This window comes from Zonotrichia albicollis, chromosome 27 (assembly GCF_047830755.1).
Source record: "Zonotrichia albicollis isolate bZonAlb1 chromosome 27, bZonAlb1.hap1, whole genome shotgun sequence".
Taxonomy (NCBI): domain Eukaryota; kingdom Metazoa; phylum Chordata; class Aves; order Passeriformes; family Passerellidae; genus Zonotrichia; species Zonotrichia albicollis.
In genome coordinates this window covers 3,579,757-3,594,161 of record NC_133845.1, presented here as the reverse complement: position 1 = coordinate 3,594,161, position 14,405 = coordinate 3,579,757, and the positions used below count along the sequence as shown (strand labels likewise).

The 14,405-nt window shown below is 37.6% G+C and overlaps 1 protein-coding gene across 5 annotated transcripts in view; it reads right to left on the bottom strand.

Annotated features, from left to right (window-relative positions):
- Positions 1 to 1,191: 1,191 nt before the first annotated feature.
- The window catches only part of JHY (junctional cadherin complex regulator), a 34,739-nt gene continuing 21,525 nt past the window's right edge, over positions 1,192 to 14,405 (bottom strand). For 3 of the 5 annotated variants that reach the window (XM_074559621.1, XM_074559620.1, XM_074559622.1), the window contains exons 5-10: positions 12,918 to 13,028; positions 9,673 to 10,151; positions 8,539 to 8,773; positions 5,606 to 5,686; positions 3,917 to 4,039; positions 1,194 to 2,268 (exon numbers count right to left, since the gene is read on the bottom strand). In XM_074559621.1, the coding sequence (XP_074415722.1) occupies positions 2,083 to 2,268; positions 3,917 to 4,039; positions 5,606 to 5,686; positions 8,539 to 8,773; positions 9,673 to 10,151; positions 12,918 to 13,028 (1,215 nt within the window). In that variant the 3' untranslated portion in view covers positions 1,194 to 2,082. Of the gene's footprint in view, positions 2,269 to 3,916; positions 4,040 to 5,605; positions 5,687 to 8,538; positions 8,774 to 9,672; positions 10,152 to 12,917; positions 13,029 to 14,405 lie in introns of all 5 variants that reach the window. The other 2 variants (XM_074559625.1, XM_074559623.1) reach the window with 2 other exon arrangements.

The window sequence follows — 14,405 nt, the reverse complement described above, 5'->3', positions numbered from 1 at the left end:
CTGTGAATCCAAGGGGCTGATTCAACAGGTTCCTGCCCCTCAGGAGGGTTTGAAGCAAGGCCATGAGGAAGGACAGAATTGGGATCGCCTTGCCCAAAATTAAATTGGGATCTCCCATTAAAATAAAAGGGATAAAGCAATTTCACATCATCAAAAGGTGGTTGGGTTTGTCTCAATATTCCCCAAAATGTCCTGAAATTCCAGCTGTGAGTCCAAGGGGCTGATTCACAGGAGGGTTTGAAGCAAGGCCAGGTCCCTTCTCCATGAGGAAAGGCAGGATTGGAATCACTTTTCCTCATATTAAATTGGGAGCTCCCATTAAAAAGAGACCAAATAAATGGGATAAAGCAATTTCACACCATCACAAGGTGGTTGTCTCAATATTCCTAAAAATGTCCTGAATTTCCAGCTGTGAGTCCAAGTTCCTGCCCCTCAGGAGGGTTTAAACAAGGCCAGGAGGAAGGGCAGAATCAGAATCACTTTCCCCATATTAAATTGGGAGCCCCCATTAAAAAGAGACCAAATAAATGGGATAAAGCAATTCCACACCATCACAAAGTAGTTAGGTTTCTCTCAATATTCCCCAAAATGTCCTGAAATTCCAGCTGTGAGTCCAAGGGGCTGATTCAACAAATTCCTGCTCATTAGGAGGGTTTGAAGCAAGGCCATGAGGAAGGACAGAATTGGGATCGCTTTGCCCAAAATTAAATTGGGATCTCCCATTAAAATAAAAGGGACAAAGCAATTTCACATCATCAAAAGGTGGCTGGGTTTGTCTCAATATTCCCCAAAATGTCCTGAAATTCCAGCTGTGAATCCAAGGGGCTGATTCACAGGAGGGTTTGAAGCAAGGCCATGAGGAAAGGCAGGATTGGAATCACTTTTCCTCATATTAAATTGGGAGCTCCCATTAAAAAGAGACCAAATAAATGGGATAAACCAATTTCACATCATCACAAGGTGGATGTCTCAATATTCCTAAAAATGTCCTGAACTTCCAGCTGTGAGTCCAAGTTCCTGCTCATCAGGAGGGTTTAAACAAGGCCAGGAGGAAGGGCAGAATCAGAATCACTTTCCCCATATTAAATTGGGAGCCCCCATTAAAAAGAGACCAAATAAATGGGATAAAGCAATTCCACACCATCACAAGGTGTTTGTTTTTTTTTTATTCCTTTATCCAGCCTCTTTTCAGGAGGTTTTAGCCCGAATTCCCTCGCTGTGTGCTCTAATCACATTTCATATGGTGACTTAATTCATAATTTGCTAAGTTAAAGAAACGGCAGCGCCCTAAGAAACCCATCTGTTTGTTGTTATTTTTACAGCCCTAATCTGTTAAAAGCGGTTTCCTCTCAAACATGCAGCTCTCAATTATCCTCAGTTACCCAATATATGCTCCAACTGCTCCTGGCTAATCCCAGATTGTCTGCATGCTCAGCCAGCACTCGCTTGGAATTTTCTTGTCCCAAATGAAGCTTCAAAATTTTGATTTTATTGCAGAAACTCTTCACTAAGACACAACAGAGTAACAATTCAATAATTAGCATTGTGTTATTACAGACTGCTGTGTTTGGAGCATATTTTTGTTCTCTTTTTAGCAGCAATGGATTTTTTTTGCTTTTATTTCTGGCCAAAAGTCTCTTCTGCATTTCAGAAAAAGAAATATTGCTGGTGTTAAGAGCATCAGATGAAACAGAAGTTTATTTTTAATGTTTTGTAGATACATTTTCCGGCTTATATGTTTAAAAATGATCCAGCTGTGACAACCAAGAGATTATTGGTCTGAAAGATGCAATTTTCAGATCATTTATTTCAAAGAAAAAGAACAGAGGACTAAATTTCTAATTAAACATTTTCTAATAAAAGAACTGAGCACTATATTTACAATGCTATAAATGCAAAAGGTCAATTTATTAACAAAACAGGTACAAAGCAGAACAATTAAAACCAATTCTAACATTTAAAAATAATTAAAATTAAACCAGTTCAATTTCAATGGACTGGGAAATGAAGATGCGATGGTCACCGCTGAAAATAAAAACAATTCAGGCATTTTTGCCTCGATCCCTGAGATTCCCCAAATACCTACAAGATGTGAAGGGCTTCAAAAGCAGCCACAGCCTCCTTCTCCTTCTCGTGCCTGCTCCACAGGGATTCCAGGGATGGGATTTTGGGGAACCGGGGTCTGGCTGGAACCTCCTTCCCCTCCTGCTCCGATTGCTTCGCTATCAAAATCTTCGGTCTTGGGATCTTCTTGGCATATTCCAGAGCCTGAAAGCAGGAAAAACTGGGGGAAATGAGCAGGAGAAAACCTGGCCAAGATTTCCAAAAAATATTTAGAAGATAACTCTGAATTCCTGAGCTTGTTTCTGACAGAATTCAATCCCTGACTCTTCAGTGGTGACTGCAACACAACCCAGCCCAAGATTTGCTTCCTGCCACCATTAGAAGCTACCTTAGACACTGAGCGAGTGTTTTTATTTTAAAAAATAAAGAGCAACACAAATTTATTACATTTATAAGCATTTTTTTTCCCAGTCTCATTACAGTCTTGCCCTCAGGCAGGGAGTTCTGCAGGTTAACAGGACAAGCTCAGGTTCTCCTGCATAATGCACTTCATAATCCAAATTAAAAAGCAAAATGATGCCTGGGACATGGAATTGGAGAGGGAATGGAAAGAGTTTTACAGAAATGCTGGAGCTGGCAGAGCCCTGGTTTAATCTGGGATGGTTTTGGTGCCTGTGTGCTGCAGGGATTTGGGAACACCTCATGTCTCCGGTGCATAACCTCCCGTTCCTGGTGAAGTCCCCTAAAAGAATCCAAACCCCTTTTGGCCACCCAGACAATAAAGTTTTGTGTCTTAGTGGTTCATTTTTGGGAATAAATGCAAGGAACTGAGGGATTCTGACATTATTGAATTCCAGTTTTGTCCTGCGGCCTGCAGTGCTCCCTTGTCACCCTCAGGACTGAGCTCTCACCTTCTGCCTGGACACTGAATCCACCTGGGGCTTTGCAGGCAAACCCCTTTTGACCACCCAAACAATAAAGTTTTGTGTCTCAGTGGTTTAGTTTTGGGAATAAATGCAAGGAACTGAGGGATTCTGATATTATTGAATTCCAGTTTTGTCCTGCGGCCTGCAGTGCTCCCTTGTCCCCCTCAGGACTCAGCTCTCACCTTCTGCCTGGACACTGAGGGCACCTGGGGCTTTGCAGGCAAACCCCTTTTGGCCACCCAAACAATAAATAGTGGTTTATTTTTGGGAATAAATGCAAGGAACTGAAGAATTCTGATATTATTGAATTCCAGCTTTGTCCTGCAGCCTGCAGTCACTCAGCTCTCACCTTCTGCCTGGACACTGAGGGCACCTGGGGCTTTGCAGGCAAACCCTTTTTTTCCACCCAAACAATAAAGTTTTGTCTCTTAGTGGTTCATTTTTGGGAATAAATGCAAGGAACAGAGGGATTCTGATATTATTGAATTCCAGCTTTGTCCTGCGGCCTGTAGTGCTCCCTTGTCCCCCTCAGGAGCACTGTGGGAAGGGACTGAGCTCTCACCTTCAGCCTGGACACTGAATCCATCTGGGGCTTTGCAGGCAAACCCTTTTTTGCCACCCAAACAATAAAGTTTTGTCTCTTAGTGGTTTAGTTTTGGGAATAAATGCAAGGAATCGAGGAATTCTGGTATTATTGAATTCCAGCTTTGTCCTGCGGCCTGCAGTGCTCCCTTGTCCCCCTCAGGACTGAGCTCTCACCTTCAGCCTGGACACTGAGGGCACCTGGGGCTTTGCAGGCAAACCCCTTTTGGCCACCCAAACAATAAACAGTGGTTTATTTTTGGGAATAAATGCAAGGAACTGAAGAATTCTGATATTATTGAATTCCAGCTTTGTCCTGCAGCCTGCAGTCACTCAGCTCTCACCTTCTGCCTGGACACTGAGGGCACCTGGGGCTTTGCAGGCAGCCTCTGAACCACAGTGATATTCTTCATGTTATATTCCTTAATTTGCCTGGAATATTCCTTCTGCAGCTTCATCTTTTCTTTCTGAGAAAAAGCAGAGAAAGGGGCCTGGAATTCAGTGGCTGGGGGGATCCATCAATGAAAACCTTTTCCCACCAATATTCCATTTCCACCTCTGCTGCTGCCCAACCTGCCTTTGCCATTGATCCCTGCTCAGCACACAACAGGAAGCCCTGATAAATGGCACAGCTTTTTTTTTTTTATTTAGTTGCTTTTCCCTTTTAAGAGCTTTTCCCTGGACTGAATAGAGGATGGAGCTGAGGAGAAATGTGACAGCTCCATCTTTATTCTGTCCTGAACAATCTGTCTCCATTGCACCAGAGTGCAGCCAGATATTTTTGTTTTTACACAACTTTGATTTCCACTTGGAACATTTGGTGGATCTTTACACTGGGAATGACAGCTCAGCCCCTTGAGTGGGTCATTTCCTGATGTGCAATTAGCCCTGATTGATTCCTATTTCTGGATTTTAAAAATGAGAGGGTTAAAATTATCCCCAGGACAGCTGTCTTCGCTTTTAGTTGAATTTTCCTGTAGGATCTCCAGCTAACCAAGGATGTAAAGTCCCAGATAATTGTAAATTATGATTTCTCTGCCATTCTCCCCTGCCTAAATCCTTTTGGTTTACTCACTTTTTCCAAGGATATTTCTCTCAAGCCAAGGATATAAAGTCCCAGATAATCATAAATTATGATTTCTCTTCCCTGCCTAAATCCACTTTTAGTTTACTCACTTTTTCCAAGGATATTTCTCTCAAGCCAAGGTTATAAATTCCCAGATAATTGTAAATTATGATTTCTCTGTTACTCTCCCCAGCCTGAATTCAGTTTTGGTTTACTCACTTTCTCCAAGGATATAAAGTCCATGATAATTGTAAATTATGATTTCTCTCCCCTGCCTAAATCCCCTTTTGGTTTACTCACTTTCTCCAAGGATATTTCTCTCCAGCCAAGGATATAAAGTCCCAGATAATCATAAATGATGATTTCTCTCCCCTGCCTAAATCCACTTTTGGTTTACTCACTTTCTCCAAGGATACAAAGTCCATGATAATTGTAAATTATGATTTCTCTGCCATTCTCCCCTGCCTAAATCCTTTTGGTTTACTCACTTTTTCCAAGGATATTTCTCTCAAGCCAAGGGTATAAAGTCCTAGATAATCATAAATTATGATTTCTCTTCCCTACCTAAATACAGTTTTGGTTTACTCACTTTCTCCAAGGATATTTCTCTCAAGCCAAGGATATAAAGTCCCAGATAATCATAAATTATGATTTCTCTGTTACTCTCCCCAGCCTGAATTCAGTTTTGGTTTACTCACTTTCTCCAAGGATATAAAGTCCCAGATAATTGTAAATTATGATTTCTCTGCCATTCTCCCCTGCCTAAATCCTTTTGGTTTACTCACTTTCTCCAAGGATATAAAGTCCATGATAATTGTAAATTATGATTTCTCTCCCCTGCCTAAATCCCCTTTTGGTTTATTCACTTTCTCCAAGGATATCTCTCTCAAACCAAGGATATAAAGTCCTAGATAATCATAAATTATGATTTCTCTCCCTTGCCTAAAACCACTTTTGGTTTACTCACTTTCTCTTTGATTGTTTCATAGTCAGGTCCAAGGCCTCCAAGCTTCATACTCTGATTCAAGTAGAATTTGGAGCTGCCCAGCTGAAAACCAAACAGCAAACAGATTTTCCTTGACATGATTTCACAGAGGGAATAATTCAAGGAAGTTTTATAGTGGAAACCTCAGGATTTCATTGGCAATCCCAGCCCCACCCCTGGCACGTCTCATTTTAAATAAGGGACCAACAGGACTGAGTTATGGCAAAAGTCAAATGACAGCAGAATTTCCTTTGGATCTAAGTGGGAAATTGCCAATTTTCCCAATCACAAAGTGATATTTTCTCAATCAAAAATGAGCTTTATTTTGGAACAGCTTGAAGCCACTCGTTTGACTGTGGTTAGAATGAGACTCCAAAGAAATTTTTTGTGAGAGAAGCAGACAAAATTACTGACTTTGGTGGCAAAAATCAGACAAATGATGGTAGTGAGAAAAACCTTTCCTTGTTCTGAAATCTGCACTGGAAAGTTGCCACAGAGAGCTGAAAAATCCATTTTTGATGCACAGCAAAGGCTTTACAAGTGCAGGAGTGGTGGCTGATGCCATCCAGTATTTTGGACATCACACAAAGACTCCAATGCCTCCGTAATATTTTTATTCTCTTTCAAGGTCACATTTTTAGAAGGGAATTATGTGTAAACACTTGTCAGTGAAGTTTATTATGATCAGCTCTGTGGTAATTTTAATGACAGAGTGAGGCAGGAACAGCAATTTCTATATGCAAATAAAATGGGTATTTCTTCAAAACACGAGTTCAAGTTCAACTCAGCTGCAGAGAAATTAATTTTATGCACTAAATTTCCTATTTAAGGTTTCTTTGTGTCAGCTATCCCTGCTCTTACCTGCTATAGCTCGCTAATTTATAATTTGAGGTGCAGTGAGGATTTAATTTTGCTGTGTCCCACAAAATCAGGGTTCCCCTCTTGCTGCAATGAGCGCATTTGTTTATGAGGAAAATCTGGATTTTGCTGGGAGCAGAACCAGCCTGATCCTCCGTGCATTCCCCACATGTGGAGCGTGAGAAAACCGCGGCAAGCACAAGAACAAAGGGGAGAGAAGGAGAGAAGGAGCTCTGCCCTCAGCTCCCACCATAATCCTGATTCTTCCTAATTCTTCTTAGGGGCACTCAGGCAGCAACACCCAGAGCGCATGAAATCACAATTCCAGCTCGGTTTGTCTGCCCTGAGAGATTTATTATTATAAATTATAAATTTATAATATAATATAATATAATATAATATAATATAATATAATATAATATAATATAATATAATATAATATAATATATAAATTATAAATGCAGAAACTCCTCAAACATTTAATTTGCCATGGGCAGCCTCATGGTGACACCAGGACGAGTGGGCTGGCAGAGGAGACAGAAATTCAGATTTTAATGAGGAGCATCAGGGATGAGGTTTGTGCTGTTGGCTTTGCAAATCCTGCAGATTTGGGCTGGAATCGCTTGGAAAGCAGGAGATCTGAGCTGGACAAGAAAGGAGCATGAGCAGGAGAATGGAAGGCTCAAAAGCAGAAATAAATAATCTATGGCTCACAAACAGCCCGACCCCGTTCAGTGAAAATCATTTTATCTGTGATAAATGACAGGACAAACACTGCTCTGTGTGTCCCTGCACGCAACCACACTGATCCCTGTGCTCTGAAATTATTTCAGTGAACCAAATGAAATAAAATTATTTCAGTGAAGCAAAAGAACTAAAATTTCAGTGAATTCTCTGATCCAGGTGGATCCCTTTAGAATTATTTCAGTGAACCAAAGGAAATAAAATTTCACTGAATTCTCTGATCCAGGTGGATCCCTTTGCTCTAAAATGATTTCAGTGAACCAACTGAACTAAAATTATTTCAGTGAGCCAAATGAAATAAAATAATTTCAGTGAAAAAAATGGACTAAAATGATTTCAGTGAACCAAATGAACTTGCTTTTTTCAAATAAAATTATTTCAGTGAACTCTCTGATCCAGGCAGATCCCTTTGCTCTAAAATTATTTCAGTGAATAAAACAAACTAAAATTTCACTGATCTCTCTGATCCAGGTGGATTCCTTTGCTCTAAAGTGATTTCAGTGAAAAAAATGAACTAAAATTATTTCAGTGAAAAAAATGAACTAAAATTACAGTGAACCAAATGAAATAAAATTATTTCAGTGAAAAAAATGAACTAAAATTTCAGTGAATTCTCTGATCCAGGTAGATTCCTTTGCTCTAAAATTATTTCAGTGAGCCAAATGAACTAAAATGATTTCAGTGAAAAAAATGAACTAAAATTATTTCAGTGAACCAAATGAACTAAAATATCAGTGAATTCTCTGATCCAGGTGGATCCCTTTGCTCTAAAATGATTTCAGTGAAAAAAATGAACTAAAATAATTTCAGTGAACCAAATGAAATAAAATGATTTCAGTGAAAAAAATGAACTAAAATTTCACTGATCTCTCTGATCCAGGTGGATCCCTTTGCTCTAAAATGATTTCAGTGAAAAAAATGAACTTGCTTTTTCAAATAAAATAATTTCAGTGAACTCTCTGATCCAGGTGGATCCCTTTGCTCTAAAATTATTTCAGTAAATAAAATGAACTTACTTTTTTCAAGTAAAATAATTTCAGTGAACTCTCTGATCCAGGTTGATCCCTTTCCTCTAAAATTATTTCAATGAACCAAATGAACTAAAATTTCAGTGAACTCTCAAATCCCTTTGCTCTAAAATGTTTTCAGTGTCTCTTTCTCCCTTTGTTCCATGATTTTTAATGCTCTGCTGTTCATTTTACAACATTTCCCAGTCCTTATTTGTATTTTTTTTTAAACTTTGGATTATCAAGAAGAAATGTTAGAGTGGAAATAGAAATGTTAAACCACCGAATCCACATTTATTTCCTCACCTTTTTGCTGATTTTGGGTTGGTTTTGCTTTTCCCTTTGTAGGAGAGACCCTTCTGAGCTGCTCCTTCTCATTTTCCTTGGGTTCCCTTCAGCTTTTGCCGAGTCCCCCTGGGGCAGGGCGGGCGGGAACAAACCCCACAGCCACGAGCCAGCAAAAGCATCTTCCAAATCAGAAAATCCTGGCTTTTCCTGCTTTTCTATGAAATGGGAGATTCTGCAGGCAGATGTTGGCGAGCTGTGAGGAAAATATAATAAAAAGGCCGTAAAAAAATGAGGGGGAAAGAGTAAAAAATCTGAATTTACACACAGCAAACTGAACGTGGAGTGAGGGAGCAGGGAGATGGGAGGGTGAGGATTTCACAATAAATGATTTTGCTTGCACCCAAGTGTGTGAAAATAAATGGAAAAAAACCCCCAAAAATAGGGAAATTTCAGCCTGGTGCAAAGTTGATTAAAGCAAATCAAAAGCTTTGGATCAGGCCTGCTGAGTACTGATAGAATTATTTGCTTATGTGAAATAAAACCTTCATTTTTTAAAATCAAGACAGGTTAAATTCTATATAATTCTATAAAATTCTATAAAATTCTATATAATTCTACAGGTTAAATTCTATATAATTCTATAAAATTCTATAAAATTCTATAAAATTCAATATAATTCTATAAAATTCTATATAATTTTCCTGCTCTCTCCTTTAGGGACAGAATTGATCCTGGATATCCACCCTGCAAAGCCAATTTTCCTACAAACTCTAAATTTCTGCAAAATTCCCTTTCCTATCTGTATTTTAAACTTTCCCACCCAGCCTCCTAAAAGGAAACTTTCAACTGTGGGAATTTCCATTCTTGGAGGACAAAGCTGACATTTTCCAAAGCCATAATTAAAAATCAACACCAATAATGAATCTTCAATTAGTAATACGTTATAATGGCAGGTTGGTGGCAAAATAAGTTTATACTTTGGCGTTTAAACAAAATATAAACAAGGAAGGAAGGAAGTTTTATAATGGACATTTTTTTTTTTAAGTTTTATAAAATAAAGTTTTAACATTTTTTTGTTTATTTCCTGGGCATCACAGGGTTATGACAATATCATTTCACCATTTAAATCCTCACCACAAACTCTCCTGATACCTGCAATCCTCATGAATGTGATTTTGGAAATCTGGAAGTGCTGCTTGGTCCTTCACTTTTTCTTGAAAAATGGCATTAAAATCAGCTGAAATATTCTCCAATTCTGGATGTGCCTGCTCAGTGCTGCTGCTATTCCAGGAAAAATCCTGCCCAGGGACGGCATTGGCAGGGAATTGCTGTGGAATTCCAGCTGCAGATTCCTGCTGGTTTTTCTTATCCTCCTGGCCGGCATTTAAAACTTCTGGCGGGTAAAAATTCTGGAATATCGGGAGGAAACAGCCGGGCGTGGAAAGGATGGAATTTGGGATGGCGCTGAACGCACTGTGGGGATTTTCTGGCGGGCACAGAGCAGGGTTTGGGGCCAGGGCTGGGCTGGGGTCGCGGCCCGGGGCAGCCGGGAGGGCGGGGGGCTCCGGGGCTCCGCTCCTGGGACCGGGCCGGGGCTCCGCGCGGGGTCTCGGCACCAACCGGAGCTGCTCCTGCAACGAGGCAGCAACAGCTGGAGATGAGATATTGCAGGTGGGAATTCCGTCACTCGCATCAGAATCTCCCTCTGAGCTGCTGGGATCTGACCCTGCTCATGGCGGGTTCAACCCCAAATTCAGATTTAAAGGAACCCAAAATTCAGATTTAAGGAACCCTCTTTATGGTCCAGACATTCAAATTTAAGGAACCCTCTTTATAGTCCAGAATTCAAATTTAAAGGAACCCTCTTTATAGTCCAGAAATTGAAATGGAAAGGAACCCTCTCTATAGTCCAGAATTCAAATTTAAAGGAACTCAAAACATCAAATTTAAGGAACCCTCTCTATAGTCCAGAAATTAAAATTTAAGGAACCCTCTTTATAGTCCAGAAATTGAACTTTAAAGGAACCCAGAAATTCAAATTTAGGGAATCCTCTCTATAGTCCAGAATTCAAATTTAAAGGTACCCAAAAATTGAAATTTAAAGGAACTCTCTCTATAGTCCAGCAATTGAAATTTAAAGGAACGCAAAATTCGAATTTAAAGGAACCCTCTTTATGGTCCAGAATTCAAATTTAAAGGAACCCTCTTTGTAGTCCAGAAATTGAAATTTAAAGAAACTCAAAACATCAAATTTAAGGAACCCTCTTTATAGTCCAGAAATTCAAATTTAAAGGAACCCAGAAATTCAAATTTAAGGAACCCTCTTTATAGTCCAGAAATTGAACTTTAAAGGAACCCAACAATTCAAATTTAAGGAATCCTCTCTATGGTTCAGAAATTCAAATTTAAAGGAACTCAAACATCAAGTTTAAGAAACCCTCTTTATAGTCCAGAAATTGAAATTTAAAGGAACCCAAAATACAAATTTAAAGAAACCCTCAGTCCAGAACAGAGTAGAGATGGTATTCGGGTAATGCTCAATGAGTAATTCGCCAGAAATTCAAATTGAAAGGAACCCAAAAATTCTAATTTAAAGAAACCCTCAGTCCAGAACAGAGCAGAGATGTTGTTCAGGTGCTGCACAATGAATATTTCAATGAAAATTTCCCCAAAGGCCTGAGGCAAATTCTGCAGCACGGGACTATAAAATCAGGTCCTTGCAGATGCAAACCAGGTCTCTTTCCCTGTTTGGGTTCTGCTTTTTGTCCCTGCAAGAACCGGAGCTGCTCCTGGAACGAGCCAGCAACGGCTGGAGATGAGATATTGCAGGTGGGAATTCCGTCACTCGCATCAAAATCTCCCTCTGAGCTGCTGGGATCTGACCCTGCTCATGGCGGGTTCAACCCCAAATTCAGATTTAAAGGAACCCTCTTTATGGTCCAGAAATTCAAATTAACCCAAATATTCCAATTTAAAGGAACCCTCTCTCTATAGTCCAGAATTCAAATTTAAAGGAACCCTCTTTATAGTCCAGAAATTAAAATTTAAAGGAACCCTCTTTATAGTCCAGCAATTGAAATTTAAAGGAACCCAAAAATTCAAATTTAAGGAACTCTCTTTATGATCCAGAAATTGAAATTTAAAGGAACTCAAAACATCAAATTTAAAGGAACCCTCTTTATAGTCCAGAAATTGAAATTTCAAAGAACCCAGAAATTCAAATTTAAAGGAACCCTCTTTATAGTCCAGAAATTCAAATTTAAAGGAATCCAGAAATTCAAATTTAAAGGAACCCAACAATTCAAATTTAAAGGAACCCTCTTTATAGTCCAGAAATTGAAATTTAAAGGAACTCAAAACATCAAATTTAAGGAACCCTCTCTATAGTCCAGAAATTCAAATTTAAAGGAACTCTCAGCCCAGAAGAGAGCAGAGATGTTATTCGGGTACTGCTCAATGAGTAATTCTCCAGAAATTCAAATTTAAAGGAACCCAAAACATCAAATTTAAGGAACCCTCTTTATAGTCCAGAAAATGAAATTTAAAGGAACCCAAAATTCGAATCTGACCCTGTGGATAACCCAGAGCTTTCTGTCAACCACCTGGAAAAATGATCTAAAAATCAAATCAATTCTTGATTTTTATGTGCAAAATTTCGGGGAAAAATGGTTTTGTACACACAGTTAGGCTGGCCCATGTAGAACAGCCTGATGCCAATTATAGAAATAACATTATATAAATTATAAAAGCAATTATAAATTATTAAATATACAAATAAAATTATATTATGTAAATGATAAAATTATTATCAATGATATTTTCTTTATGGCAATTAATTCACTCCCCCTTAATTTTAGGGGACAAATCAGGCAGAAATGGGGAAGTTCTGGCTCAGAATTTCCCAAACCATCAAATACGACCATGTACTAATTTATAATAATAATCTAGATAATTTAGATTATCAAATAATCTCCTAAATAGATTCTGTGAGCTCAGAATTTCCTGGCATTTTACTTTAAATTTATTTAGCACATAAAGCACACATACATTAAATTACAGTGCTTATCTATTGATAGATATATAAGGATTTTTTTGTCAGTAATAATTACTTTAAAAGCCACAAGATGACAGCTTTAAACATTCAAATTCAGTGCTTTTATAGCTATATTTCAACTGATATATAGATATTTTTTAGACTTTTTTTAGACTTTTTAAAGATATTTTTTAGATATTTTATAGATAGACTTTTATAGATATTTTTTAGGTATTTTATAGATAGACTTTTATAGATATTTTATAGATATTTCAACTGAAAAATTCTAAATGTATAGATTCTAAATTTAAAAAAAATTTCTAAAATTATAAATTCAATGATTAAATTCTCTCAAAAAAGGAACCTTGAGCTGCTGCCCTTTTGGGTACCATTTCTCTTCAGGCTTCATTTTCCCAGTTTGGGATGCTGGAACATTCTGGAATGGTTCTTCATCAGCTGGTGGAGGATCTGGGACCTAAAAACCCAGGAATGTCCATGGTCACAGCAATTGAGGGGAAAAATCTTAAAATCTTGAGGAAATAATAAGAAAAAATTTGAAATTTTTCAATTTTTTTTGAATTATTGAAATTAAAATGAAAATTAAATTTTCCACGATGGGATGGATGACGAGGAAATGGTTAAAGGAAAAAAAAGAAGCAAAATTAAAGGCAGGGATGATTCCTTCTACTTTTAAGAGGAATAAAAGAAAGGAAAATTGTGTAGCACAGAAACTCTCAAATGTCTGAGCTGCTCCATTTCCATGGAGGAAATGCACCTAATAACAGAAAAAAAGCAAAAAACCATCCCTGGCCAGGCAATCACACACCCAGCAAGAGAGATTGCAGGAAAAGCTGGAAAAAACACAATAATGGGGCTGAAAATAATGGGGGAGCTGCAGGAATAAAATCTGGAATTCACAGAGCTGCCAAAACAAGGAGAGCTCCAATAACCACAGCAAGTTTTTATTTGGAGCAAGTTTGCTGAGTAAATTCCCCTTGTAAATACAGCAATAATTAAATTTTTCTTGAAATAAACTTTTAAAAATCACTGTACAAATGGGAGTAAATTCCCCTTGTAAATATAGCAATAATTCAATCTTTTTTAAAATAAACTTTAATTTTAATCACTGCACAAAGGTGAGTAACTTCCCCTTGTAAATACAGCAATAATTGATTTTTTTTTTAAACAAACTTTTAAAAATCACTGCACAAATGGGAGTGAATTCCCCTTGTAAATATAGCAATAATTAAATTTTTCTTGAAATAAATGTTTTTTTTAATCACTGCACAAAGATGAATACATTCCCCTTGTAAATATAGCAATAATTAAATATTTTAAAAATAAACTTTAATTTTAATCACTGCACAAAGCTGAGTAACTTCCCCTTGTAAATATAGCAATAATTGATTTTTTTTGAAATAAACTTTTTTTTAATCACTCCATAAAGATGAGTACATCTCCCTTGTAAATATAGCAATAATTAAATATTTTAAAAAATAAACTTTAATTTTAATCACTGCACAAAGCTGAGTAAATTCCCCTTGTAAATATAGCAATAATTGATTTTTTTTTTGAAATAAACTTTTAAAAATCACTGCACAAATGGGAGTAAATTCCCCTTGTAAATATAGCAAGAATTGATTTTTCTTGAAATAAACTTTTTTTTATCACTCCATAAAGATGAGTACATCTCCCTTGTAAATATAGCAATAATTAAATATTTTAAAAATAAACTTTAATTTTAATCACTGCACAAAGGTGAGTAAATTCCCCTTGTAAATACAGCAAGAATTGATTTTTTTTTGAAATAAACTTTTTTTTAATCACTCCATAAAGATGAGTACATCTCCCT